The 25,450-nt window shown below is 38.9% G+C and overlaps 1 protein-coding gene across 3 annotated transcripts in view; it reads right to left on the minus strand.

Annotated features, from left to right (window-relative positions):
• The window catches only part of Agl (amylo-alpha-1,6-glucosidase and 4-alpha-glucanotransferase), a 66,518-nt gene that overhangs the window by 18,831 nt on the left and 22,237 nt on the right, over positions 1 to 25,450 (minus strand). For all 3 annotated transcript variants that reach the window (XM_006977832.4, XM_006977831.4, XM_042279803.2), the window contains 18 exons: positions 24,991 to 25,172; positions 24,743 to 24,854; positions 24,261 to 24,384; positions 23,680 to 23,782; positions 23,494 to 23,591; positions 22,106 to 22,245; positions 20,162 to 20,349; positions 17,723 to 17,846; positions 13,478 to 13,641; positions 13,126 to 13,227; positions 12,875 to 13,030; positions 12,609 to 12,759; positions 10,658 to 10,782; positions 10,459 to 10,571; positions 9,981 to 10,115; positions 4,968 to 5,098; positions 742 to 878; positions 366 to 499 (listed from right to left, as the gene is read on the minus strand). In XM_006977832.4, the coding sequence (XP_006977894.1) occupies positions 366 to 499; positions 742 to 878; positions 4,968 to 5,098; positions 9,981 to 10,115; positions 10,459 to 10,571; positions 10,658 to 10,782; positions 12,609 to 12,759; positions 12,875 to 13,030; positions 13,126 to 13,227; positions 13,478 to 13,641; positions 17,723 to 17,846; positions 20,162 to 20,349; positions 22,106 to 22,245; positions 23,494 to 23,591; positions 23,680 to 23,782; positions 24,261 to 24,384; positions 24,743 to 24,854; positions 24,991 to 25,172 (2,419 nt within the window). The remainder of the gene's footprint in view (positions 1 to 365; positions 500 to 741; positions 879 to 4,967; positions 5,099 to 9,980; positions 10,116 to 10,458; positions 10,572 to 10,657; positions 10,783 to 12,608; positions 12,760 to 12,874; positions 13,031 to 13,125; positions 13,228 to 13,477; positions 13,642 to 17,722; positions 17,847 to 20,161; positions 20,350 to 22,105; positions 22,246 to 23,493; positions 23,592 to 23,679; positions 23,783 to 24,260; positions 24,385 to 24,742; positions 24,855 to 24,990; positions 25,173 to 25,450) is intronic.

The following is a 25,450-nucleotide window of genomic DNA, read 5'->3' on the forward strand; positions in this document are numbered from 1 at the left end:
AAGCCCTGAGTTTGACACTCAGTGCCTTATAAACTGGATGCATACCCATAATTCCAGCATTTGGGAGTGGAGGCGGGAGGATCAGAAGCTAAGATCATCCTTGCCTACACAGTGTGTTCCAATTTTTCAATACATGAGACCCTGTCTCAAAACAAAAACAAACCCCACCCAAAGTCTACATTTGGTATTGCATGTTCCCGACTAAAGGATGCTAACATTACTGTCCACCTAAAAAGTTTCTCAGCTTGGTGTCTGTGATATGATAGTTCCTTAGGCTTTGGTCTTTTAAAATCATGTACAAGATAACTCTCTCTATATAGTTTCCACACAATTATGCCCATTTACTCAAGTTATGTTGGGTATACCTTGACATCTGCTTCCATGCTACATCCAGCAGAGTGGTGTATGCACCAATTAATATAGCATCAAAGTAACAGGGGATAAGGTATCGTGGGATCTGCTTCAGGTAGAAGAACATAGCCTGCAACCATTTACCAACCTGTTATAGAAATAATTTAGAAGTTAACTTGGCGTGTTTCCAGGCTAGGTACATTTTAAGAGTTGAATCTACACATGCAACTTTGCTAGCCAGTAACCCACTAATCATGTGACTACTCTTTAAACCTGAAGGATGATCAAGAAAGGAAAACAGTTCAAGGAAACTTGAATACTATCTGTAACACGGTAACATAATTATTAATGATCCCTTGACTGCTTGGATTAGAATACCATTCTACTTACTTCAGCAATATTTCCCGATCGTGAAATAAGCCGGCCACTGACATAGTCAATCATCCAATCTCCAGACCTCAAATTTTCACAGAACGGATGTCCCAAGTCATTCTTTGGTCTTATTTCTGCCAACACGGACATTAATCCTGAAAATTCAGACATTATCACGCTGTTGGCAAAGTCAAAATGTTCTCATTGCTTAGCTTGTGGTGAGTCTCCGATTGTTTGGGGTGAACATATATACAGGCAGACATAAAGGCTGCTCAGTCCACAATGGCACTTGGCGTGGCTGGAGATAAGAATCAGGGTTCGTACTTCATCCAGGCCACAGAGGCCACAGAAGGAATCTACTGCTTCAGGTACAAGAGAGAGCTTCCAGAGAGGGAGGACTTCCAGGACTGCGCTCATTTGTTTATATTTAATATTACAACATATTCAAAAGCAACTGGCATGATTTCTCTACCCCAAAGCATCAAATGGATAAGCCTGGGTATTTCTGTGTTAGTAAGTGGTAGACTAATATTTAGAAACAAATTAAGGAAATCATAAAACTGGTTTCAAAGGAAGCAAGACCACCAATGGAGGATAATAATGAAACAGCTTCAGAAGCAGCCTTTGGAATATAACAGGAAATACAACTAAACAAAATCACCACTTGAGCTAATGTACATATAATGATTATGCAGAATTCTCTGCTAGAGTCATTAGCATTCCTATGCAAACTCACAGCAGATTCTGTAACTTTGTTACAGGATGATTATACTTTCATCACCCAGTCAAATAGTCATTTCTACCTTAACACAGTATTTGGCTCCACTAGCTTCATTGTAACTAAATTAGAGTTAGGATTTACTGAATTTTACAACGTGTGGCGTGTTTTGAAAAATTAAAAACAATGAATTTAAGGTGTAAGGTTGTTTTCCCTCAAGGAGTTTGTACTTCTCCTGGGGAAACATAACTTTCAAAACAAAATGGACAAGGCAGATTAAATATCATTGTAGACGTCCTACCTATGTCCCAGTATTTTCAGGGAAGGGGATCGCTGCTCAGCATTTGCTGGAGCTGGTGCTGAATTATGGAATGACAATGAAAACAGTTTCAGAAAACAGAGCTGACAGCGACCAGTGGGATGCAATGGAGGTAACAAGAGGGTAGAAAACTGGCTAGCTGGTTTAGAGAAAGCACTGGGTGGTAACTATGGATATTAAAAGGATATAGTGTGTCAAAGTGAACATAAGAAACCACAGATAACTAACTGGCTGTAGAGAATCTGGAGCAAAACCATGAAAAAATTTCCTAGATTCCAAAATAACAGAACACAGTGTATTGTAAGAACTGGGGAATGTAATTTGTTCAAAAGGTCAACACAGTGGTTGAATTGATTTAACTTATGGCTGTTATTAACAGTCTGCTAGGAAAATGCTTTGGGCTGCCCAAACTGTGAATGACTGACATAAAGTAAAAACAAATCAGATAAGAGCAATTTTATTTAAAAAGAATGAGCTGAGTCATTTCATGAAACACATAAGAGAATTAGCAAAGAACCAGAAAAAGGACAAAAAAGGAGCTTTTTAGCTTAAAACTGGTAACATACTTTAAAAAATTTTCTACTTTTGTGTGTGTGTGTGTGTGTGTGTGTGTGTGTGTGTGTGTGTGTGTGTGTGTGATGTGGTATATGAATACAGTGCCCAGGGAAGCCAGAAGAGGGCATAGGTCACCTGAAACCAGGTCTATGTATTTTATGAATATGAGCTGTTGTAATCCTGATCACAACCCCTTGTGGTCCATGATTATGGTGAGGAAACTGACCCATGGTGAGTTATCTACAAGGGTTATATAGCTGGTCAGTGTAGGGGATCTAGTTTTGAAGTCTGGCTCCTTGTCTTTGTTTTTTTTCTTTTTTTTTTCCAAACAGGGTCTCACTATGTAGCTTTTTCTGTCCTGAAACTCACTTGTACACCAGGCTAGCCTTGGATTCACAGAGATCCATCAGCTGGGGTTTGTTTCTTAACCACAGTGAAAACATTCACATGCACAAAACAGACTAATTTCCAGCCTAAGGTATTATTTTCCAAAGACCTAATAAGAAATACAGGAAATAAATACAAGTGTCATTCTGAGGACAAAGAAATTACTATGATAAGCAATAACTAAGAAAGGCTTTATAAAGCTAGCTGTGGTCATACATGCATGTAATCCCAGCATTTAAGAGTAGAGGTAGGAGGGTCAGGAGTCTAAGGTAATCCTTAGCAAAAAATAGTGTCTTTGGGGCCAGCCTAGGCTACATGAGACACTCTGTCCAAAAATAAAAATAAAAAAGGGATATATAGAAGATATAAGAAATAAAGTGGTCTTAAAATATCTTTTGACTATTTACTTTTATATTATGTGTATGAATATTTGCCTGAATATAAATATGTAGAGCATGTGCATCCAGTGCGTGTGGCATCCAATCCTCTGAGACTGGAGTTACAGATGGCTATAAGCTACCATGTAGGTTCAGGGGACTGAGCTCCAGGTCTTCTGAAGAACAGCCAGTGCTCTTAACCATTGTTCCAGCCCATAAGGTGGTCTTTAAAGAAAGCTCAGACTTAGCCATGATGGAAATGCAGATTAAAATTACATTGAAATTCCATCTCATTTCAGTCAGAATGGCTGTTATCATGAAAACAGACAACAGGGCCAGGGAAATGGACCAGGTGGTAAAGGGCATGCATGTGCCCACACTCATACTTACACAATAATACAATAAAATTAATTTAAAATAGAAATAAACAACAAATGCTGGCAAGGATGTGGGGGTGGGGGAAGGGAACCCTTCACTTGCTATTACTAATGGGAATGTAAACTGATACAGTTAATATGAATATCAGTGTGGGGCCTCCTGAAAACACTAGGATTAGAACTACCTTATGATCCAGACACAAACCACTCTTGGTTCACAATGGAAGAAATCTGAAGTCAGCACCCCACAGAGACTGCATATGCACATGCACTAGGGCACTATTCACAAGAGCCAAGATAGGAAAAGTGGTTAAGTACACACAATGGAAATTACGTCACTGGAAGAAAAGGACATGGAACCAGAAAGCATCACGTTAGGTGAGATAAGTTAGACTCACACAGAATATTGCATGCTTTCTCCCATATGTGGATTCTAAGTTAAAATCCCTATTTTATATCAGGCTCATATGGTAGCTCTATAAACACTCTATATATTTTAACTATATAGGAAAAAGCAAATACGCAGCAAAAATTTTCCAATTAAATATTTTATTTACAACTTGCAAATATTTACAACTTAGTCAGTCTCATTTGACTTTTCAAAAGTAGCATAACATGTCTAAAACTCAATGTCTAGGATATTGTTTCTTGTTATATAATAAACCAAGACAAGAAATATTTATTGAGGTTAATATTTAAGAGAAATGAATGTCCTTAAGCAAAGACACAGAACTAGCATTTTTAGGGAGCACTCACTGACAGAATACTTTGTCACACTGTATTTTATATGAACGATCTCATTCCTCTTGAAAAAAGGTTCCCCTTATAGGACAGGTGGCCTCAAATTCTCAACTGTCCTGTTTCAGCCTCCTGAGTAGTTGGGATTACAGTCTTGTTCCACCATGCTTGGCTATTATTGATACTTTTTTGTTTTGTTTTGTTTAAGACAGGGTTTCACTGTACAGCTCTGACTGGCCTGGGACTCACTATGTAGAACAAGCAGACATTGAACTTGTGGAGATCCACCTACTTCTGCCTCTCACGTACTGAAACTGTAACTGTACACTAGAGGTGGCTCAGTGGTTAAGACCACTTGATGCTCTTGCAGAAGATATGAGTTCAGTTCCCAGCATCCACATGGCAAAAATCCACTGTAACTCCAATTCTAGGGGCTCAAATACCTAGCACCCACTGATAGGGGAATCTAATAGCTTCTACAGCTTTTGCAGGCAAAAGGCATGCACATGTATGCATACATACATGCAAGCAAAACACTCCCACTCTTAAAATAATCTAAAAAATTTAAAGCAGGCATTACCACATGCCTGCTTCTAGTATTCATACTTTAGCGAGGCAGAAATTGGAGTTAGAAATGTTATGCTACTCACTAATGGTCAATCAACAAGGAGCCATAAGTTATAATTTGAACTCAGTTGTCCATATTCTAGGTTTATATTCTTATTTCTATGAAGATGACCACTAAACAAACAAAGCTTTGTCCTTATACCTACCTTGAAGTCCTGCATACTTAAGGGATGACCAGTTTGGTATGTTGTAACAACCTCCACCATCTTCCTGTTCTTCTGATTCACATCGGTAAAGCACCTGATTTAGCTCAGCCAAAGTCAATTTAGAGGCAATGCTAAGAATTAGAAAATAAAGGTGATTAATAAATATACTGACGTTTCATTTCCATAAAATAAAAGCAAAAAAAATCTGCATTATAAATATTAAATGTCTTAGAAATACATCATTCTAGTTACTTTTCTGCTGCTATAATAAAACACTCTGACCACAACCGATCAGAGGCGGTGTGGTGGTTTGAACAAGAAGGACCCCATAGGCGTGTATATTTGAATACTTGGTCCCCAGGGCAATCTGTTCTAGGGATTTCCTCAACTGAGGTGCCCTTTCTGCAGGTGACTCTAGCTACATCAAGTTGACAATAAAACCTAATTAGTACATATATATTCTAGGAACTCAGCATTTAAGTAAATATACTACCATACCATATCACAAGTAATAATTAAGGGGCAACATGTGGTAGAAATTAAATAAGAGCTAATGCCACTCCTAAACTAAGTTAATAAACCCAGAGGCAGCCAACAATAAAGAATTTCATCTATGTGTCTGTGTGTGTGTGTGCATGTGTATGCAGGAGCCTATGGAGGCCCAAAGTGGGCACTGGATCCCCTCAAGCTGCATCACTATCAGCTGTGAGCCACCTAACATGGGTCCTGGGAACCAAACTCTGCAAGAGCAGCAAGAGCTGTTAAATGCTTAAAAGGGCTTTTTGGGAAATGTTATCATTTTTACTATTCTCTACAGAGAAAATATTTTCCAGTTTCAAATAACCCTGGACTTTTGAATTATAACCTGATTTTATGTTTAAGATATCTGTGTATTATTTCTCCTGCAGTGTACATAAAATGTTTTTACATTCAAATAAAAGGACAAATGCTATAGAATTGTATTATATGAAATATATAGAATATACAAATTCATAGAGAGAGAAAGATTAGACGTTATCTCAAGAGGGAGAAAAAAGGAATATACAGCAATGATTTCCTAAGTACAGAATTTCTGTTTTGTGTGATGGAAAAGCCCCACAAACGGATAGTAGTATCAGGATATAATATAATGAATGTAATAAATCAATACAATTAATGTAATTAATGAATATCATAAATATAGTTATTTATGATATTTATGAATAGCTACTGCAAATGAATACCACAAATGTAATTAATATCATTAGTATAATTAATGAATATCATGAATGTAATTAATATCTTGAATATAATTCATGCCACTGAATTATGAACTTAAAAATGGTTACAACTGCAAATATTATGTTCATTAAAAAAAATAAGGTGGAATGTCATCACCACACATTATATGTGTGTATGAAATTGAAGACAGTGATGTTCTAAAATAAAAAGTGGTGATGGTGTCATGGCCCTATATGAGGATGCTAGACTAAAGTCTATCAAATTGTGCAAACAGGCAAATTGTATACTATGTGAATTATTTGTCAATAAAGATTTTATAAAATGTAAAAAAAATGGGAAGCACTATTACAATGGAAGGAGTTTGGTCTCTCTCTGATAATACACTAGATGGTTTGAAAATAGAACAATTAAATGAGAGGATAATTAACTTAGATGGGATTGATGTAATGTCAATTATAAACATTATTGGTTTGATCATTCTTATTTTATCCCTAAAAAAGTTGGTTTATATGAGTGCCAATTTGGTTGATATGAGTGCCAAGCAAGAAAGTCTTAGAAAAGCTTATTAAAAAAGATCAGAGATATTCAGACACAGATAGAGGAATTTAAAGGAGAACCAATCTCAACATTGCATTTTAATGTTACAGAGAAAGAGCCTAAGGTTTTCAAACAGCCAACCTTAATTTATCCAGTAACCTGACAGGAACTGCCAATAAAAGATATCCCCAAGACTGTGTAAGCTGAATGGACTCCTGTGCAAATGTTAGATTTGAGGAAATTCAAAGAAGCAATAGTCTCATATGGCATGCACTCACCATTTGTGAGGCAGATGTTAAACTTGTGGTCAACTTGTAATAGAATTATCTCTCAAGACTGGAGAAATCTGGTTACAGAAGTCTTAGAGGCTGGTCCCCAGTTATAATGGAGGACCTGGTGGAAGGATGAGGCCAAGACCATTGAACAATGGAGTAGGGCTAGAGGTGTTGAAATTTGGCAAGAACAGCTCCTTGGGGAGGGTGATTATGCTGATGTACAAAGACAATCTTTATATGATGACCACACCATAGCTTTATGCCTTGAATGCTTGAGACAGAATTGAAGAAGTAGGAAAGAAAACTGAATGATTTACTAAAGTTATACAGGGCCCAAAAGAAATATTCACTGATTTCTTAAAAAGACTGACTTCAGCAGTAAATAGAATGATATTAAATTCAGAAGCTAGACAAATAATAATAGAATCTCTGGCTTTTGAAAATGCTAATTCACAATGCAAAAGGGTAATTAGACCATTAAAGGCAAGATCAGCACCCTTGGAGGAATGGATCTGAGATACAATTAATGTTGAATCTCATGATCATGATGATGCTTGGATAGGAGAGGTGATTTCCAGAGGTTTGAAGAAAAATAGTAACATCAAATGTTTCAATTGCGGTAAATCAAGTCACCTAAAAAGGGACTGTAAACAGGGTGTTTCTAGAAATGTTTTTTCAAGGAATAATCCCAACAGAATGCCCCACCCTTCTGGATGGTGCATTATGCAGAAGGTGTGGCAAAGGCAGACATTGGACCAACTAATGTACATCAACAAGGGACGGACAAGGTAATCCCTTGCCTTTCCCACTGGGAAACACCCTGAGGGGCCTCTCAAAGACCCCCAGGTCAAATTCCATTCGGTCCTTTCCTGTCATCTGGGAAGAAACTCCTTCCCAGAGCAATTAAAGAACCTAATGCTTATTGTAAAAAACCATACTGCTCTGGATGATAGAACAGCTTTAGAAAATAAAACAAAAATTTAAGTAGAAACCAGAAATCAAAATTGATAAATATTAGACTTGGAAATTCCCTAAAGTTAGGGATGGGGAAGTGTTTTTTTGTTTTTGTCTTTTCAGGAATATAAAGACAACCATCTTGAAAAATTTAAGGACCACACAAGACTAATCCAGTCTAAAAGAGAAACAGAGCCAGGCAGTGGTGGCACATACCTTTAACTCCAGCACTTGGGATCACACACCTTTAATCCCAACATTAGAAATGTTGAAACGGGAAGTGATATGGCTGGGCAGAGAATGGAATATAAGGCAAGAGGAGACAGGAATTCACTCTCTTGCAGACGCTCTGTCAGGCTAAGGAGTTGGTGAGGTACAAGTTGGTGGCTGTGGCTTGCTCTGCTTCTCTGATCTTTCAGCTTTCACCCTGATATCTGGCTCTGGGTTTTTATTATAAAACCTATTAGGATTCGTGCAACACTGTGGCTTTGTTAGACGAAGCATGTCACTAGGGGTGGGCTTTAGGGTTTCAGAAGCCTAAACAGGCCCAGTGGCTCTCTCTCTTTCTGCTGCCTGTGGATCCACATGTAGAGATCACAGCTACTTCTCCAGCACCATATCTGTCTGCATGCTCCCATGGTCCCGACCATGATGATAATGGACCAAACCTCTGAAACTGTAAGCTGCTACCCGGATTAAATGTTTTCCTTTATAAGAGTTGCTATGGTCATGGTGTCTCTTCTCAGCAATAGAACACTGACTAAGACAATAGCTGAAATTGTAAGTCAAGGATTACACTGAACTTCTGATTATCCTGTTTCTTCCTTTGAAGTGCTGTGATTATAGGTGTAAACTACCATGTGGCACTAGGGAACAAACCCTGGGATTTGTGCATGCTAAGAAAGTATTCTACCAACTGAGTTATAACCCTAACCAGGTCTATCTTCTCACTGCTCATCAGAGTCTGAAATAGAATTCAAACCCAACTTATGCTCTATTTTTTTGTTGATGTTTTAGAGACAGTCTCACTAAGTATTCCTGGCTAGTCTGGAACTCTATGTAGACCACACTGGCCTTGAACTTACAGGATCCTCCTGCCTCTGCCTACTGAGTGCTGCATATTTTATGCTCTTAAATATAACATTATAATAATATATATTCATTAGTGGCAAAGATGAAACTCTTACATAAAGCTGAACATGCTCATTGATATAATCTTTCCAGAGGTTACTTTACAGAATGGATTAGAAACTCCAAATATGTGATACATTCTAACCTCAAATTCTATTTCTAGAAATTTAACTTAGTGCCAGTGATAGCAAACATGCTAAGCAGCTATCAGATGACAGGCATGGTGTCACATGTTTTCCATGTTTTATCCTGTTTAATCTTAAGAGGTAAATACTACTATTAGCTCCCCTGTCCAGAAAATTCTACATAACTTGGCCAAGATCATGCTGACAGTGTTAAAGCTTTAGCTAAACTCAGGTCTAAAATGGATATTCTTCAGCACTATGTGGTACCACACAGCAAAGGAATATTTAAAAGCTTAGCAAAAATCAGGGTACCAAGATACACATAACAAGGAATAATTAGAAGCACTCTAGATATCTCAGAGTGGATAATAACTAAATTTATTATGACATTGCTATATATAAAACAATAATATGTTGACATTAAAAATGATATGGTAAGCAGTATAATGTATGCAACTAAATCTTAGAGAGATCAGAAAAATCATGCATGTGCATGTGAATATGCATATATATATATATATATATATATATATATATATATAAAATCTATAGAGAAAGAATATATAAGCATGAAAAGGTGAACAGGTGAGCACACGCACAAATGATGAAGTGACAGACTGAAATGTTAACAGTGGCTGATGCTGACATCAATGGCCTACAGACCGAACTTTGAGAACAAGGAGAGAAAGCACACTTTAAACTGCCCAGATCAGGCTAGGGGTAGCGCATCATTGTTGAGGTGGTAGATCTATAAAATAGGGAATACTTACGAAGCGAAGGGGGTTTTTAATATAGGATTTGAGTTGTCAACAGCAAGGCTTCCAGATTTAAATAGAGAGCTGAACTGGGTCAGGTGATTTCGAAGAATTCCGACAGCAACTTGAGCATGTGGATCAAGACTAACTCTGAATAATGTTGATAAAAAAAAAAAAAAAAACAGGTAACTTAGTTTATTCAAACTTAACAAGATACACAAACTATTTTTTTCTAGATTTTTAAAAAAATGTTATGTGCCTCTGTGTGTACAAATTGAATGTGTGCAGGTGCCCAGAGAGAGCAGAAGAACACATCAGATTCTCTGGAACTGGAGGCATAGGTGGTTGTGAGCCACCTGACATGGCTCTGGGAACTGAGCCAGGTCCTCTACAATATCAGGAAGCACTCTTAACCACTAAGCCATCGCTCCAGACCCCCCCCAAATACTTACAATATAAGTAAAGTCAACCATTTGAACTTTAATTAACATACCTGAATATGATAACACTTCCTGGTGATAGATTTTCAAATTCTATTTCCTGAATATATTCATTGGGACCCTTTGTACAAACTCCAGCTTGTTTGACAATTTTACTTTCATGAAGCTTGAAAAAGATACAAAAAATGCATTCATTAACTAATTTAAATTTCTTAAAATATTAAGCACAGTGAAAACCAGAACCCCGAATACCTGGATGTGCTCTCTGAGTTCCACCGTCACATTCGGCATCCCATTGATTGAACTCTCATCTTTTTTATACGGTTTTGTATTCCTCTCAACTGTTCTAGCTTCAAGAACTACTTCTTCAATTTTGCCTAGGAAAATATAAACATTTTAACAAAAACTACTCTAATGTACATTCAAAATTTAGTGTTAGGAGAGAGACTAAAGATCAAGTACTCACACAACAAGAGATGAAATTACCATTTAGTGAAGTGGATAATGGGAATGTTCTGAGAATGATCAGGATCAACACAAATCCTCAGACAGTACTGTGTTCTCTTAAGATAATATGGAGCTGGCAGTGTAGGTCAGTGGTGCAATGTATGCTTGGCACTTGTGATACAATGGTGTAACACCCAATACCAAAAAAATACTAAATAAACGAAAGGGAAACTAAGTAAGATATTAGCAAAGACCGAATCAGATCACTAAAGCAGGTAATGAATATTTAACCCTAAAATTCTTTAGGTTGACAATTTTTTTTTTTTGTTTTTTTGTTTTTTTGAGATAGGGTTTCACTGTGTAGCCTTGGCTATCCCGGAACTCACTCTGTAGACCAGGATGGCCTCTAACTCACACAACTCTGCCTGCCTCAACCTCCCCAGTCCTGGGATTAAAGGCTTGCACCACCACTGTCTAGCTAGGTTGACAATTTTTAAAAGTTGAAGCCATAGATATTTAGCAACTAGCAAGAAATATAGAATATGGGGCTGGAGAGATGGCTCAGAGGTTAAGAGCACCGACTGATCTTCCAGAGGTCCTGAGTTCAATTCCCAGCACCCACATGGTGGCTCACAACCATCTGTAATGAGATCTGGCGCCCTCTTCTGTATAGATAATAAATAAATAAGCAAATAATTCTTTAAAAAAAAAAAAGAAATATAGAATATGGCTGGGCAGTGGTGGCACACGCCTTTAATCCCAGCACTCAGGAGGCAGAGGCAGGCGGATCTCTGTGAGTTCGAGGCTAGCCTGGTCTACAGAGCGAGATCCAGGAAAGGTGCAAAGCTACACAGAGAAACCCTGTCTTGAAAAAACCAAAAAAAAAGAAAAAGAAAAAAAGAAAGAAATATAGAATATGGGCTGGGCATGGATGTGTGAATCTGTAATCCTAGCAACTTAGGAGGCTGAGACAGAACAGCACCTCTAAGTCCAGGGCTAGCCTGGTGGGTTTGAGGCTAGTCTGTATGACTATGTTCCTGTCACCTTAAAAAATACACACACAAATACACACACACAGAATACTTTTTTTTAACTTTTCATTCAATTAACAAGCAGTTGCTATTTGTGTAGGAGTATGCTGTGTTATACTATCCTATCTAAAATAGTAAGGAGTAAAATGTAGACATCTAGCAAAAAGTCAACCAACAATAAGGGAAGATCTCAGGGACATATAAATGTCAAAGATAGACAGACTATGTACTTAGAGACAGGACTTCAGTCCTTGAAGGCTATAAATAATCATATATCGGTGGGTAAGAAGATAATAAAAATATCTCCTTGGCTGAATGCCAAACTGACAGAAGACTTAGGATGGTAGATGAGGATGAGTTATGAGCAGTCTTAATATTTGCCTTTTAAATACACACATGTGTATATATGCATATACAGTACGTGTATATATGTTATGCACATGCAAAAATGGAAACACAGACACATATGTTATCCACAGTACAAGGAAACACATGTTTATATGTATTAGAAAAAAAGGAATACATTAAAATACAAACAAAAGTAATTCACAACTCAAACAATGTTAATGTTCAGGAACATTTTTGTCTATATTTTGTTCCATGCAGTGAAATTGCTCCATCTAAGTTCTTTTCTGAACCAAGTTTACATGTCATATATGACATATGAAGACAATGTGCTAACGTAACTTCGTGATGTAATTCCACCAGTATGTGGGTTAGATTACCAGGGATGCACATTTGAGGCACTTCTTTGCTGTAAAATGAAGTCTTGGGATTCCTAAAAGCAGTCCTGGACACAGCGACAACCGACTGGTGGATGCTGGGTGAGTGCCTTGTTACCGCCACTATGTCTTCGTCCACTTGGTCCACGAACACCTGAGAAGTGGGAGAAACTGGCTCAGAGCTGCGTCTGGACACAAGGGCTCAGTCCAGAAGGGCTTCCTTTGAAATGCAAAGTCCAGAGGGCAATTTTTAAAATTTCATTTCTTACTTGAATGAAACCCTTGGCTCCCAGCTCTTGATGGAGTCTATTGATGGCACATCTGGCTGCAATAATCCCACTCTGAACATTAACATCTCCTGCATTTGACGGCGATGTCCCAGGATTCCATTTAGTATAAAATCGTTCTTCAGCGACCACTGAAATCTGAAGAGGTAAAGCTTGGTCACATGTACATGTTAATTACAATGACAACGTGGATAAAAATGACCAGTGCTGCTGGTCATGTGGATTCAACACACCTGATGGGGCACTAGCTCGTCATAGCCTCTTGTACTTCCACTAGCACAACACGCCATGGAGACAATCGTGGTACTTGGAAGAGCATCGTAGGCTGATCTGTGCTAGAAAAGAAGAAAGCAGAAATTCACGTTCCTTCAAATGTGAAGTGACATGCACACTCCATCAGCCAAGAACAAGTACAGACACACTCTGTAAGGTACGTGATTTGTTTCAAAACAACAAAACACTTCAAAATCAAGGCATTTCAATACTTAAAAAGTTAAGTAGATATCACTGCCATCAAGCACCAGAAGGCTAAATATTGAAACATTTAGCAACATCGGGCAGTACCAGAAACAGGTTGATGCTTACCACAATTGGACACTCATTGTCGTGGGTAATGTCCATAAACAGGGCATGCGCGATAGCTGGCATCAGAGGCCTCAAACAGGGCTGCACAAAGGACCCGACAGGTTCCCCGCCGTATCGGTACACTAATCGGCCCTCTTCATGACTGTTATATGCGCTCATTGCCTCTGCAGACACAACAGAGCAGTTTATAACCCTGTTTCTCACAATGTCCAAGAGAAGGTTAGATTCTGCTCATGATGACTTCCAAGGCATATCAACGTTATTAAAAGTCGGGCTAAGTCATTAAGCAAATGTCACCAACTCCAAGTGGCCAACACTTAACTACAATTTAACTGGAGAAACAACTTGAGCAGAAAAAAAAAGGATCAATAGCTGTTCACTGGGATGCTGATTATTAAATCTATGGGAAAAAATATCTAAAAAATGCATCATATAGTAGTAGGTTAAAACAGATTTGTGTATTTTCAAAACATACAAATACGGTTCTGTTTTTGAGTGAGTAACTTACCACACCTACCTCTCTCCCTTTCTCACTCGCCCTTTCAAATCAATTTATTACTTTGGTGTGTGCACAGGTGCCACCATATGTGTACAAGTCAGAGGACAACTTTCAGGAGTCTGCTGTCCCCTTCCACCACATGGGCTCTGGGGACCTAACTCAGATCACCTGGCTTGGGGACAAGCATCTTCACTCACTGAGTCATCTCACCAGCTTTCTTTCCTTTTATTTTTTGAGACAGGATTTCAAAAAATGTATCCTAGGCTAACCTGTAACTCATGTAGCCCAAGCTGGCCCTAAACATGTGGTCTTCTTGCCACAGTCTCCTAAGTGGTGAGATTACAGGTGTAAACCATCATACTTGGCCTCACTGGTCTTCCTGTTTGAAATTAAGTATCTTAGCACAAACTAGAAATTTTACCTGTTAAAATGAAACTCAGTTATATTAGGTATTACGTATAAGGGCTATTACATGCATTGTAATCCACTTAAACAAAAGCGAAGCATCTCATGCTATGGAACAATCCTCTTGTACACTGTAAAGATTTGTCACCAAACTGGTTTAATCAAATGCTGATTGGCCAATAGCCAGGCAGGAAAGTACAGGCGGGGCAACCAAACTAAAGATGATGGGAAGGAAATGGGCAGAGTCAGGAGCTGCCAGCCAGATGCCGAGGGAACAGGAGATGAACATGCCATGCTAATAAAGGTACCGCAATGTGGCAAAGCATAAATAGAAATATGGGTTAACTTAAAATGTAAGAGCTAATTAGTAATAAACCTGAGCTATTGGCTGAGCATTTATAATTAATATAAGCTTCTGTGTGGTAATTTGGGAAGTAGCTCCAGGGTATTTGGGAATAGGCTGTCTGGACAGGAAAGATCCCTTTACATATGGTGTTCCAACTTGTGGCCAAAATTTCCACATAAAACCTAACAAAGCTTAAAAAAGGATTCCAAACACATAAAAATAGAGTCAAATTTGACTTCTTGGTAACTGCTTTTTCTCCAGTGGGCTCTGTTTGCTGAGAGTGAATAGAGGCATGGCTCCTTTAAGAGATAGTTTTCTGACTCAGCATTAGCAGCAAAAACCATACAGCTCTTTTAAGAGGTCCTGCTACCAAACGCTTAAATGGTATTTGTGAGTAGTGGGTGGCATACTACTCGGTGGCAGTGTGAACCCAGAAACTTCTCAGAGTTAGGGCAATAAATGTGGCTTGCTGGTACCTCCACAGTGAAGTTAGGCTCTCAGAACCAAAGAATGGGGCAGAGCCAGCCACTAAAGCCACCACTTTGGTTCTAGCCATGCCTCTTAGCAGTTTAAAGATTCATGTGGTCAGCAAAAGATAGAGATATGTAGTAAAGACAGATTAAGACCAAAAAAAAACCCCAAAACAACAACAAAAAAAAAACCCCTCTAAACGATTTACAGTGTGTTTAAATATACATATAGGCTTGGGAAAGAAAAGAAAAAGGGTAGAAAAAGGCCTTAAAAAAGAAATAGAGTAATAAAAAAATGTAATAAGCCATGTAAAGATGGAAAATAAACAGAGAGTCTGTATTACGTATATTAATATGTTGTCTTTAAAATTTTTGGCTGCTAAGAGACCTTTGATTATGGAAACTGGTAGATTAAATCAACCTATATATTTTAAAAATATCTTGACTTCAAAATTTAAGTCAAAAGATCTGTTACTCTTGGAAAGAGGTTCTGCTTTTATTTCTACAGGGGAGGCTCTGGATTCATTCTGGGTTAAGAAAAATCAGGTCTGATCAAGAAAGACCCCCTGAAAAATCTCTGAAGGGAACTGATAGCCCAGATGATCCATCATTTCAAAGCACCTCTTTTGCAGTTTCCTCTGAGTTCTGCATCCAGAACAGCTTCAAGGCTGCTGGCTGAGATGATCCAGCCTCACAGACGACTCTAGCTAAGACTTAATCATTATCCTAAATTTTCTCAGGGTCCCTCAAAGATTATCAGCACCCCCAATCAGCAGGAAGTAGTCTAGAGAACTATACCCGCATTCCCAAAATATTGGTTACAAATGTTTTTCATTGTTTAGGGGGGTTGGTTACAAGTTGTTATTGGTAATGGTCAGGAAAAAAGCTGAACAAAGGAGATTAGATTCAGGGATCTCATTCTCAAAAGAAAAAAGGGGGATACAGAAATGACAGGATAAAAGGGTAGATTATTGAATCTACTTTAATCCATAAAAAAGCTATCACTCTCAGAATATTTTACATTGGTATGGATTTTAGTTTATTGTTCCAAATTTAAAGTTAATTTTGTTATACTGTATGTATATTTCTACTCTAGTTTAGGGTATTATGTTTATGCAGCTCATTTAAAAATATAATATATAATTAAGAAATACAGATTAATAGTCATCTATAATAGTCAAACTTATAGTCATGTTAGGTATGTTTTTAAGGTCACACACACATTTAGATAGATGATCTTCAAACACTTCAAAGACTTACAGAATATGGAATTTAATATGTTTAATAACCTAAGGCCTTTCACAACAGTGAGACATGTCTGCTCCTGGCAGCAACAATCTACTTCAGAGAAGATGATTGGCATCAAAGAAGCTTCATATGGAGTTTGTTTTCTTTATGGCAAAAGCTAGCCATATGGGCAAAGAAACTGGCCATGCCTCAATTGCTGACAGTTATTGTTCAAAGTGGACAGAAGGACACAAAAGAAAGTGACTGCATAACTTTGCCAAGACAAGGTAGGGGCTGGAGAGATGGCTCAGAGCTTAAGAGCCCTGGCTGTTCTTCCAGAGGTCCTGAGTTCAATTCCCAGCAACCACATGGTGGCTCACAACCATCTGTAATGGGATCTGGTGCCCTCCTCTGGCCTGCAGGCAGAACACTGTATACATAATAAATAAATAAATCTTTTTTTTTTTTAAAAAAAAAAAAGACAAGGTAGGACAGTCCTTCAGAATTTCCTGTTTCACAGTAAAGTCTGTAAGATATGCTAGGCCTGTAGGCCAAAGAGGATGACCCAATGTTACAGAGGAACCTTGGGTGATTGTCTAGGCAGACTGATGTCCCTGTCAGTATGTAATATTTCACCCTTCTGGGGTCTTTGATGGAGTTGAAGACTAAATGGTTAAAATTATAGTTTTCCTTAGTTAAATAGACACAAAAATTTAGGTTCACCAAGATAAGATAGATAATTAGGTATTTTCTCTAATTTTGCCAAATACAGATAGACTGGACACTGTAACTGTAATTCTTACTTGATAACCATTTTTGTTGTATATAATCTTACATAATTTTTATAATCTATGTTAAGGTTAAAACCTTCTTTTTAATTAGACAAAAGAGGGAAATGCTATGGAACTATCCTCTTGTACACGGTAAAGATTTGTCACTTGAATTGGTTTAATAAAATGCTGACTGGCCAGTAGCCAGGCAGGAAGTATAGGCAGGGCAACCAAACTAATGATGATGTGAAGGAAATGGGCAGAGTCAGGAGTCACAGAGGGCATAGATGAACATGCCATGCTAATAATGGTACCGCCATGTAGCAAAGCATAAACAGAAATATGGGTTAACTTAAAATATAAGAGCTAGTTAGTAATAAGCCTGAGCTATCAGGCGAACATTTATAATTAATATAAGCTTCTGTATGGTAATTTAGGAAGAGGTTGCCGGGTACTGGGGAACAGGCGGTTGGGATAGGAAACATCTGTTTACAATCTAAGATAGGAAATGGACTTCAGTGAGCCTACCTCTTATTAAGGAACTGATGCCCAGTCTAGTAACAAAGATATTGTCCAGCTCTTCGCTTCCTGTGAACAGCTCAGCCACTACATAAAGATTGGGCTGTAATTTTCTAGCAGCATCCAGCATGTACTGCAAAAAGCATAGTCACAAATGTAAAAGAGAGAAGAGAGCAGGACGGAGAGGGAGGGAGGGACAGGACTAGGTGTGGACTTGACATGAGACAGGTACAAGGGGACACAAAAGGAAGTACCAAATGAAGTTGGACGTGCACATGAGAGACACCAGGAACGATCAGCACCCGTGGGGGCCCGAGGGTTTAGAGAGAACAACAGTGAAAAGAAGATTAGGTTTGTAGACACAGGGACAGAGGGGAAGGAAAGAGAAAAAAAAGAAAATGTTAGTGTCATTAAAACACAGCCTGTGACACTGCAATTCTGCCAGACTTCCCCTGTTTTTATTTGGCTTTAATACCTCTAATAAGATTATTAATCTCTGGGGGGCTAATTAAGTCAGAACTGATAGTTATATCTGATGGTGAATTATTCAGTAAAGGTTAGGCTAAACTCATCCTGTAGATGACAACAAATGCTAGCACCTTACTACTTCTACATGTGCGTGTGTGTGTGTGCATGCGCGTGTAATGCATATGTAACATTGGTGCTACTGATTTACCAGAGAAACAGATAATAGTGGTTAATAACCCGATTGTTACCAATTTTGTTCTGAAGGAATTCTTATGCAGAGGTTAGTAAAATACCCGCAATTCTACTAGCTAAGAAGTAGAATCCTAGAGGACTTTGCCATTTACAATTTAATTTGCTGGTCGGAGAGATGGCTCAATGGTTAAGAGCACTGGCTGCTCTCCCAGAGGTCCTGAGTTCAGTTCCCAGCAACCACATGGTGGCTCACAACCATCTGTAATGAGATCTGATGCCCTCATCTGACCTGCCGGGATACATGCAGGCAGAACACTGTCTATATGATAAATAAATAAATCTTACAAAAAACCAAAAACAAAATAAAATTTAATTTGCTATATAACATTATAGCAATGGTACAAATATGGCTTTTTTACTGTTGCTAAAAGCACAGCTGAAGAAGACTCTCTGCTTAATTTTTAGAGGTAAATAACGTTCTACCAGCCTGGTTAATGTTTCCTATCAAATCCCTTCCATTAAGACCATCTGGAATCGGGCTGGTGAGATGGCTCAGTGGTTAAGAGCACCAACTGCTCTTCCAGAGGTCTTGAGTTCAATTCCCAGCAACCACATGGTGGCTCACAACCATCTATAATGAGATCTGATGCCCTCTTCTGTATACATAAAAAAAAATAAATAAAAAAAAAAAAAAAAAAAAAGGCCATCTGGAATCACAAAAACACATACACACACAGAGAAAACGTGAACTAAATAAGTTAATGTTTTTTATATAAGAATTTTTTCTTTTCACTTTTTGAGACAGGGTCTCTCTATGTAGCCCTGGATGTCCTGGAACTCACTCTGTAGACCAGGCTGGCCTCAAACTCACAGAGATCACCTGCCTCTGCCTCAGACTCACAGAGATCACCCGCCTCTGCCTTCTAGTGCTGGGATTAAAGGCATGAGCCACTAAACTAGGCTTATAAGTACATATTTTCATGAACGGCCACTTTAAAAACTACTAAATTTTATATGAGGTAGTGTAAATACTGACATTGCTCAAAAGCCCAAAGAACAGATTACAGTTAGCTTTCATTTATGTTTCTAAAGGTGACTGATTAAAATTGAATCAATGAGGCTCAAATTAGCTTTAATATGCCACAGTGTTAGTGTTTAAATGTCCATTATAAGGGCTAGGAGTTATAGCTCAGAACAGAACACAGTACTGCAATGTGCAATGCCCAAGTACCCCTAAAATGAAAACAAAAGCCAAAGTTGAGTAATCACTATAATGTATAATATGCTATTCAACTTTACATTTATAATATATATTGGAAACAACCTAAAAGACACCTTAATATTTTACATAATGTCAATACAGTTATCATGCATATTATTACATAAAATTATGATCTTTTTTCTAAATTTAAAAACTAACTTACTAAACATTTTATAGCCTAGTATTCTATAACAGTTATATCAAAAGATTGTTAGAGGCTGGGCATGGTGGTACACATCTTTAATCTCAGCACTATGGAGGCAGAGGCAGGTGGATCTCTGAGTTTGAGGCCAGTCTGATCTACAGAACCAGTCCCAGGACAACTAGGGCTACACAGTGAAATCCTGTCTCAGAAAATCAAAAACAAAAGCAGGTTGTTAGAATTAGATAAGCTGTCATGTGTGTCAAATATTACTACTGAATCAACAGCAATATACAAGAGCAGACTAGACCTGTGTGGCAGGAACTTCAGGAAGCCACCAGATGTCACTGTACTTCTTTTGTCACGGAAAAGGAGATGTTCGTACCTCAGCCACGTGAAGGGGTGTCGAGTGGCAGTTGTCGAGACGCACTCCCTGGAAGTAAGTGGCAGTTATCTCGGTGTATTTCCTCATGTGTGCCCACAGATAAGGACAGTCCTCTGGCTTGTTCCCATAGCGCAACTTAACACTGTCACCCCAGCAAATCAGTTCTCTCCTTAGATAAACCTCTGAGCCTGTAAAAGAACAACTGCCTTCAGTGGTGCATGAAACTGGATGACAACAACTATCCCAAGGAAACAATGCTGTTTTCAAACTGTTATTTCTTCCAGAAATGACATTCTGGCTAAATTTAAAAATTAATTATGATGTTATCTTATGTGTATGGGTGTTTTGCCTGCATGTATGTCTGTATATCATGTATGTGCTTGGTGTTCTCAGGGGCCAGAAGAGGGTGGCTGATTATCTGGAACTGGAATTGCTCTAAACTGGTGAGCCATTTCTCCAGTCTCCTGGATAAAATTACATCTAAAATGAGGATGAGAAGATAGCCCAGGTGTACAGCACTTACGTATGTAAAAGGCACTGGGTTGAACTCCCAACACTTTGGGCATAGTGTTGAAGTTTCAAGACATCAATTTTAGCCCATAACTATTCTGTAAAAAGTTCCAGCTTTAGAGTCCCTCTTAAGATGTAAGCTCAATACACAAAGTTCAAGCTCTTTCTTAAGGAGAAACATTTACAGTGATATAATTCTGTTTTTAAAACTTTAGTTCTTCTTTTGAGAGAGGACTGTGAACAAGTTCCTGGAACTCACTCTAGACCAGGCTGGCCACGAACTCACAGATCCGCCTGCTCCTACCTCCCCAGAGTTAGCGTTAAAGATGCATGACACCATGTCCCAAAGTTTTACACAAATTTTTAAAGCTCCATCTCTACCCTTAAATTCTCCTCACCACCCCTTTTAGCAACAGGTATATTAAAACAATGGTATACAGCAGAATGGCTTTTTTCCTTTAGACTTACCAGAAAAGGGGAGACGGAAAAACCTTAACTCAAAACTATATTCTTTAAAGATAAATACAATTTTTAAATTAACTGTAATGTTACTAAAATAGTCTTAGCCCTGAAATTCTGGGGGAGAAAAATACAGCAATGGGTTTCCTCCAGTGAAGAAGCTGCAGAGAAGACTCTAAGAACGAGGAGGAAGGACTCTGAGGATGACTGTCTCTAGCTTGTCTTTCCAGCTAACTTAACTTCCCTGGCCAATAAGTGAAAACATCTTACAACAATGTAGTCTAACAAAAGTGGTTTCTAACTTATTTTTTAAAATGCAGTGGAGGGGCTGGAGAGATGACTCAGTGATTAAGAGTCTGGCTAGGGGCTGGAGAGGTGGCTCAGAAGTTAAGAGCACTGGCTGCTTCTCTCAGAGGTCCTGAGTTCAATTCCCAGCAACCACATGGTGGCTCACAGCCATCTGAAACGAGATCTGGCGCCCTCTTCTGGCCTGCAGGCATACATGCAGGCAAAACACTGTATACATAATAAATCTTAAAAAAAAAAAAAAAAAAAAAAAAAAAAAGAGAGAGTTCTGGCTACTATTCCAGAGGACCTGGGTTCTACTCCCACCCCCCACATGGTGGCTCACAACTATCTATAAATTCAATCCCAGGGCACCTGACAGCCTCTGTGGGCACTGCATGCAGGCAAAACATCCATACACATTAAAAAAAAGCAACAGAATATTCTGCTTTAACTGAATCCTAAGTAGACTAATGCTATATGAAACAGACACATAACAGTTTGAGAAAATGAGAGGCCGGGTGAAGGAGACAGGTTCACTCTCAAACTGATGCATTTCTGATATCTCTAGCCAAACAGTTTAAAAGCCAAGAACCCACTGTAAAAACAAAAACAACCAATAAAACAGATCCCAGTTTGAGCCTTCCACAAGCTTGTTTCCCATCTAGAGAAAAGTGACAAGGCAGGGACCTGGCTCAGCGAAGTTGCGAAGGGGATCATCGCCCATCACCCATCCATTGTGTGCCATCAGGAAGCAAGCTTTATCTGGGAGGTGCATCATGGACTCTTCTGTGGATAAGGCCATTTCTTCAAAGGGGAAAGTAAAATACCTAGGAAGAGAGAATTAAAAGAAGGTCCACACAAAGAAACTCCGTAAAGAGAATGAAAAGGAGCAACATTAAAAACTTGAACTAAAATGAAAAAATTGAAGAATAGCTAACATTAAATAACCTTCACAACGTCATAGAATTATAGGGAAACCACTGAGGACTTCCTACCCTTTAGCTTCCCAACATAACTGTGTGCTTTATAAAAGGTTGATTAATTTTATTTTGTAGATGAGTGTTTTGTCTGAACATACTGAGTGTACTGTGTGTATGTTTGGTGGCCGTGGGGGCAGAAGAGGACAATGCATCCGTGGAGCTGGAGTTATGGGTGGTTCCACCAAAGCAGAAGCTGGGAACTGAACCCAGGTCCTGGCAGGAGCAGCAAGTGCTCTTGCTTGCTGAGCCACCCTCTAGCCCTGACGCTGTAGGTCTTATGTAAGGAGGAGGTGCTTGCTCTCCAAGCAGCGCTGAAGTTACTACTGCTGAGTGCTCTTGGTACAGTGTTTCCAAAAGTTCATGCACTGGAACCTTAACCCTTTGCCCTCTCCTTCTTTAGACACAGCCTCACTTTCCAGCACAGGGACCCTGAGCTTAGACTTCTCCTGTCTCTGCTTCCATACTGTGGGACTGCAGACATGTGCCACCACACCAGGTGTGGAGCCTTAATTCCTTAGTGTGGTGGTGCTGGGAGATGGAGCCCAGTGACAGGAGTCCTGGTTCTGGGCAGGACACCCTCATGAGTGGATCAGCATCTTTCTCTTGCACAGTGATCATGATGGTGGGTTTCAGAAGCCACCTTGTTTGTGTTTGTGTCTTCCATCTCACCCCCTTGCCTGTCATCTTCCTGCCATGAACTGAAACAGCCCAGCCCTGGTCAGAAAATGGGCAGATCCTGCTGCCATGTTCTTAGACTTCCTGGCCAGTGGACCCTGAACCACATTAAACTCCCTTTCTTTATAAATTACCCAATCTTGGGCATTCTGTTTTAGCAACAGGAAACAGACTGACATTACATATGCAGTTCTCCAGAAATACCAACATAAATAAATGTAATTTGGTTCAAACTGCTGACAGTTTTTCTAATTGAAGACTTGTCTATGAAAATTAATCAGTAATAAGCCTATTTCTGAACCAGAACTTCTTTTCCAATATACTGTATTGAAGAAAAAGAAATATTAGGTCAAGTTGAAAAGTTAAATGCTCTCAACTTTCATTATCATCAGAGGACATTTTTTAAAACAGAATGTATACCTGGTAACTAAAGGATGTTTTCTAGTGACGGGTCCTAGTTTAGGGCCATGGCCAGCCAGTCGTTCATAAAACACGTTTCCCAAGAGACAATTAACGGCCTAGAAAACAGTGAATTACGTTACAATGCCGGTGAAAAATGACAGGGACTCAGACTCAAAGAAAAGCAGCGATTCAGAGCTGTCGGACCTGTTCCTGGTGGCAGCTGATGAGGTGGCGCTTCTCTGCATTCAACTCCTCAAGTCTCTTCCGGAACCAGCCACAGCATTCTTCAATTGCAGCTGGCCCGGCGCTAGCAGACAGAGAAAACAAGCTTTAGTGCTTTCAAAACCCGGACTTGAACATTTCCCAACAAGTGTCACAGAAATCTTAAACACGGTCATCAGGACTGAGGAGCTTTTCCAGTTGTGAAAGCTTTAACTTCACGTTTAGCAGGATGGCCTGACACAGAGAATGTAGGAAAGGTCAGGTGTTGAAATTGTAAAAACAGGGCAGATGACTTCATTCTATTTTAAAAACATTTCACATTTGTTACTTATTAAGTATGCAGAAGTTGTGTGTGTGTATGGGTGTGCACAGAATGTGTGGGGGTCAAAGGGCAGCTTTCCAGAGTGGACTTTCTTCTTCTGAGGATCAGTTTCAAGTGGTCAGCAAGCGCCTTTACCCACTGAGTCGCCTCACCGACCCTTCCTTTACTCATTTTCTATGAAGGTTTTCATGAACAGCATCAGTGTTGATGAGTAACATTACCGAGGAAAAGCATAACGTACTCATGTGGTACAAAAGTCGCCAGTGCGATGCTCAAATCGACAGCACAGCCGAGCCGTCTGTATTCAGGGTCCTGAATAATTTTAAGATGTTCCTTTGGATCAGGTTTAGTTACTCTCCTGTTTTCTGAAAGAAATAATGGTATTTTAAATGCAAACATCCACAGAAGAATGTAACGGTCACTTTTTCAATTTTTCAGTATATAACTGTTTCATAAAAAATAAAACAAAAAGTTAACAGGGCTATTTCCTTCCTCCCTCCCCCTCCTACTTACACACAAATGTGCTTCCCCCTCCCGAGTGCTGAGATTAAAGGCACGCATCACTTTGCCAAGAACAATTGGAGTTTTGTATTGTAAAAATCCCACAAACATTATCCATAAAGATTTAATAATGATGCTAACTACAGAGAAAGAGTCATCCCTTTAAGAGTAACCTTAAATGTCTTAAAAAGTGATAGGGACAACCTAGTTTAAAGCCTTTACCTTGAATGAGAAGTGTTCTAAATTGTTCAACTGCTTTGTGAACATCTACTTGGAAAAACTCCCAGAGCTGAATCCTTGGGAAAATGTCCTCCCAAATTATTTTCCGAATGCACTGAAAAATTTCAATGTTAAAAACAATATAAAATGTATCTGAGCACATTCCTTTCTCCACATTATACCCATTTACACTTATACACAGTTAATTTGCTCTTTGAAAGTTTGTGGGGTGGTCTTCTACACACACTTACATTCATGTGGTGATCATTTTCAATTAAAGCAGGGACTCCTTTTTCTCTGTACTTCCCATCTGCCACATCACAGGAGAAATGCCAAAGTGCTCTGTCTAAGACCCAGGCAGGTTTCAAGTGTGGAGAATTAACAAGATTATATGCAGATTCCGGATGGTCGTGGATCCACTTACTATTAGTAGCTTAAAGAAAAGGGAAGAACACATCTTGTAGTCAAACTGGACTTTATAATCACTATTATTTCTAGTTTATTGTTATTTAGTAAGTAACTTATTTACTCAGTGTTTATTTGTACCTACAATAAATAAACAGATGAAAACAGGATACACTAAGAACACAGATCTGATAATAAAAGTTAAACCGAGGGGCTGGAGAGATGGCTCAGAGGTTAGGAGCACTGACTGCTCTTCCAGAGGTCCTGAGTTCAATTCCCAGCAACCACATGGTGGCTCACAACCAT

The sequence above is a fragment of the Peromyscus maniculatus genome, chromosome 6, assembly GCF_049852395.1.
Source record: "Peromyscus maniculatus bairdii isolate BWxNUB_F1_BW_parent chromosome 6, HU_Pman_BW_mat_3.1, whole genome shotgun sequence".
Classification (NCBI taxonomy): Eukaryota; Metazoa; Chordata; class Mammalia; order Rodentia; family Cricetidae; genus Peromyscus; species Peromyscus maniculatus.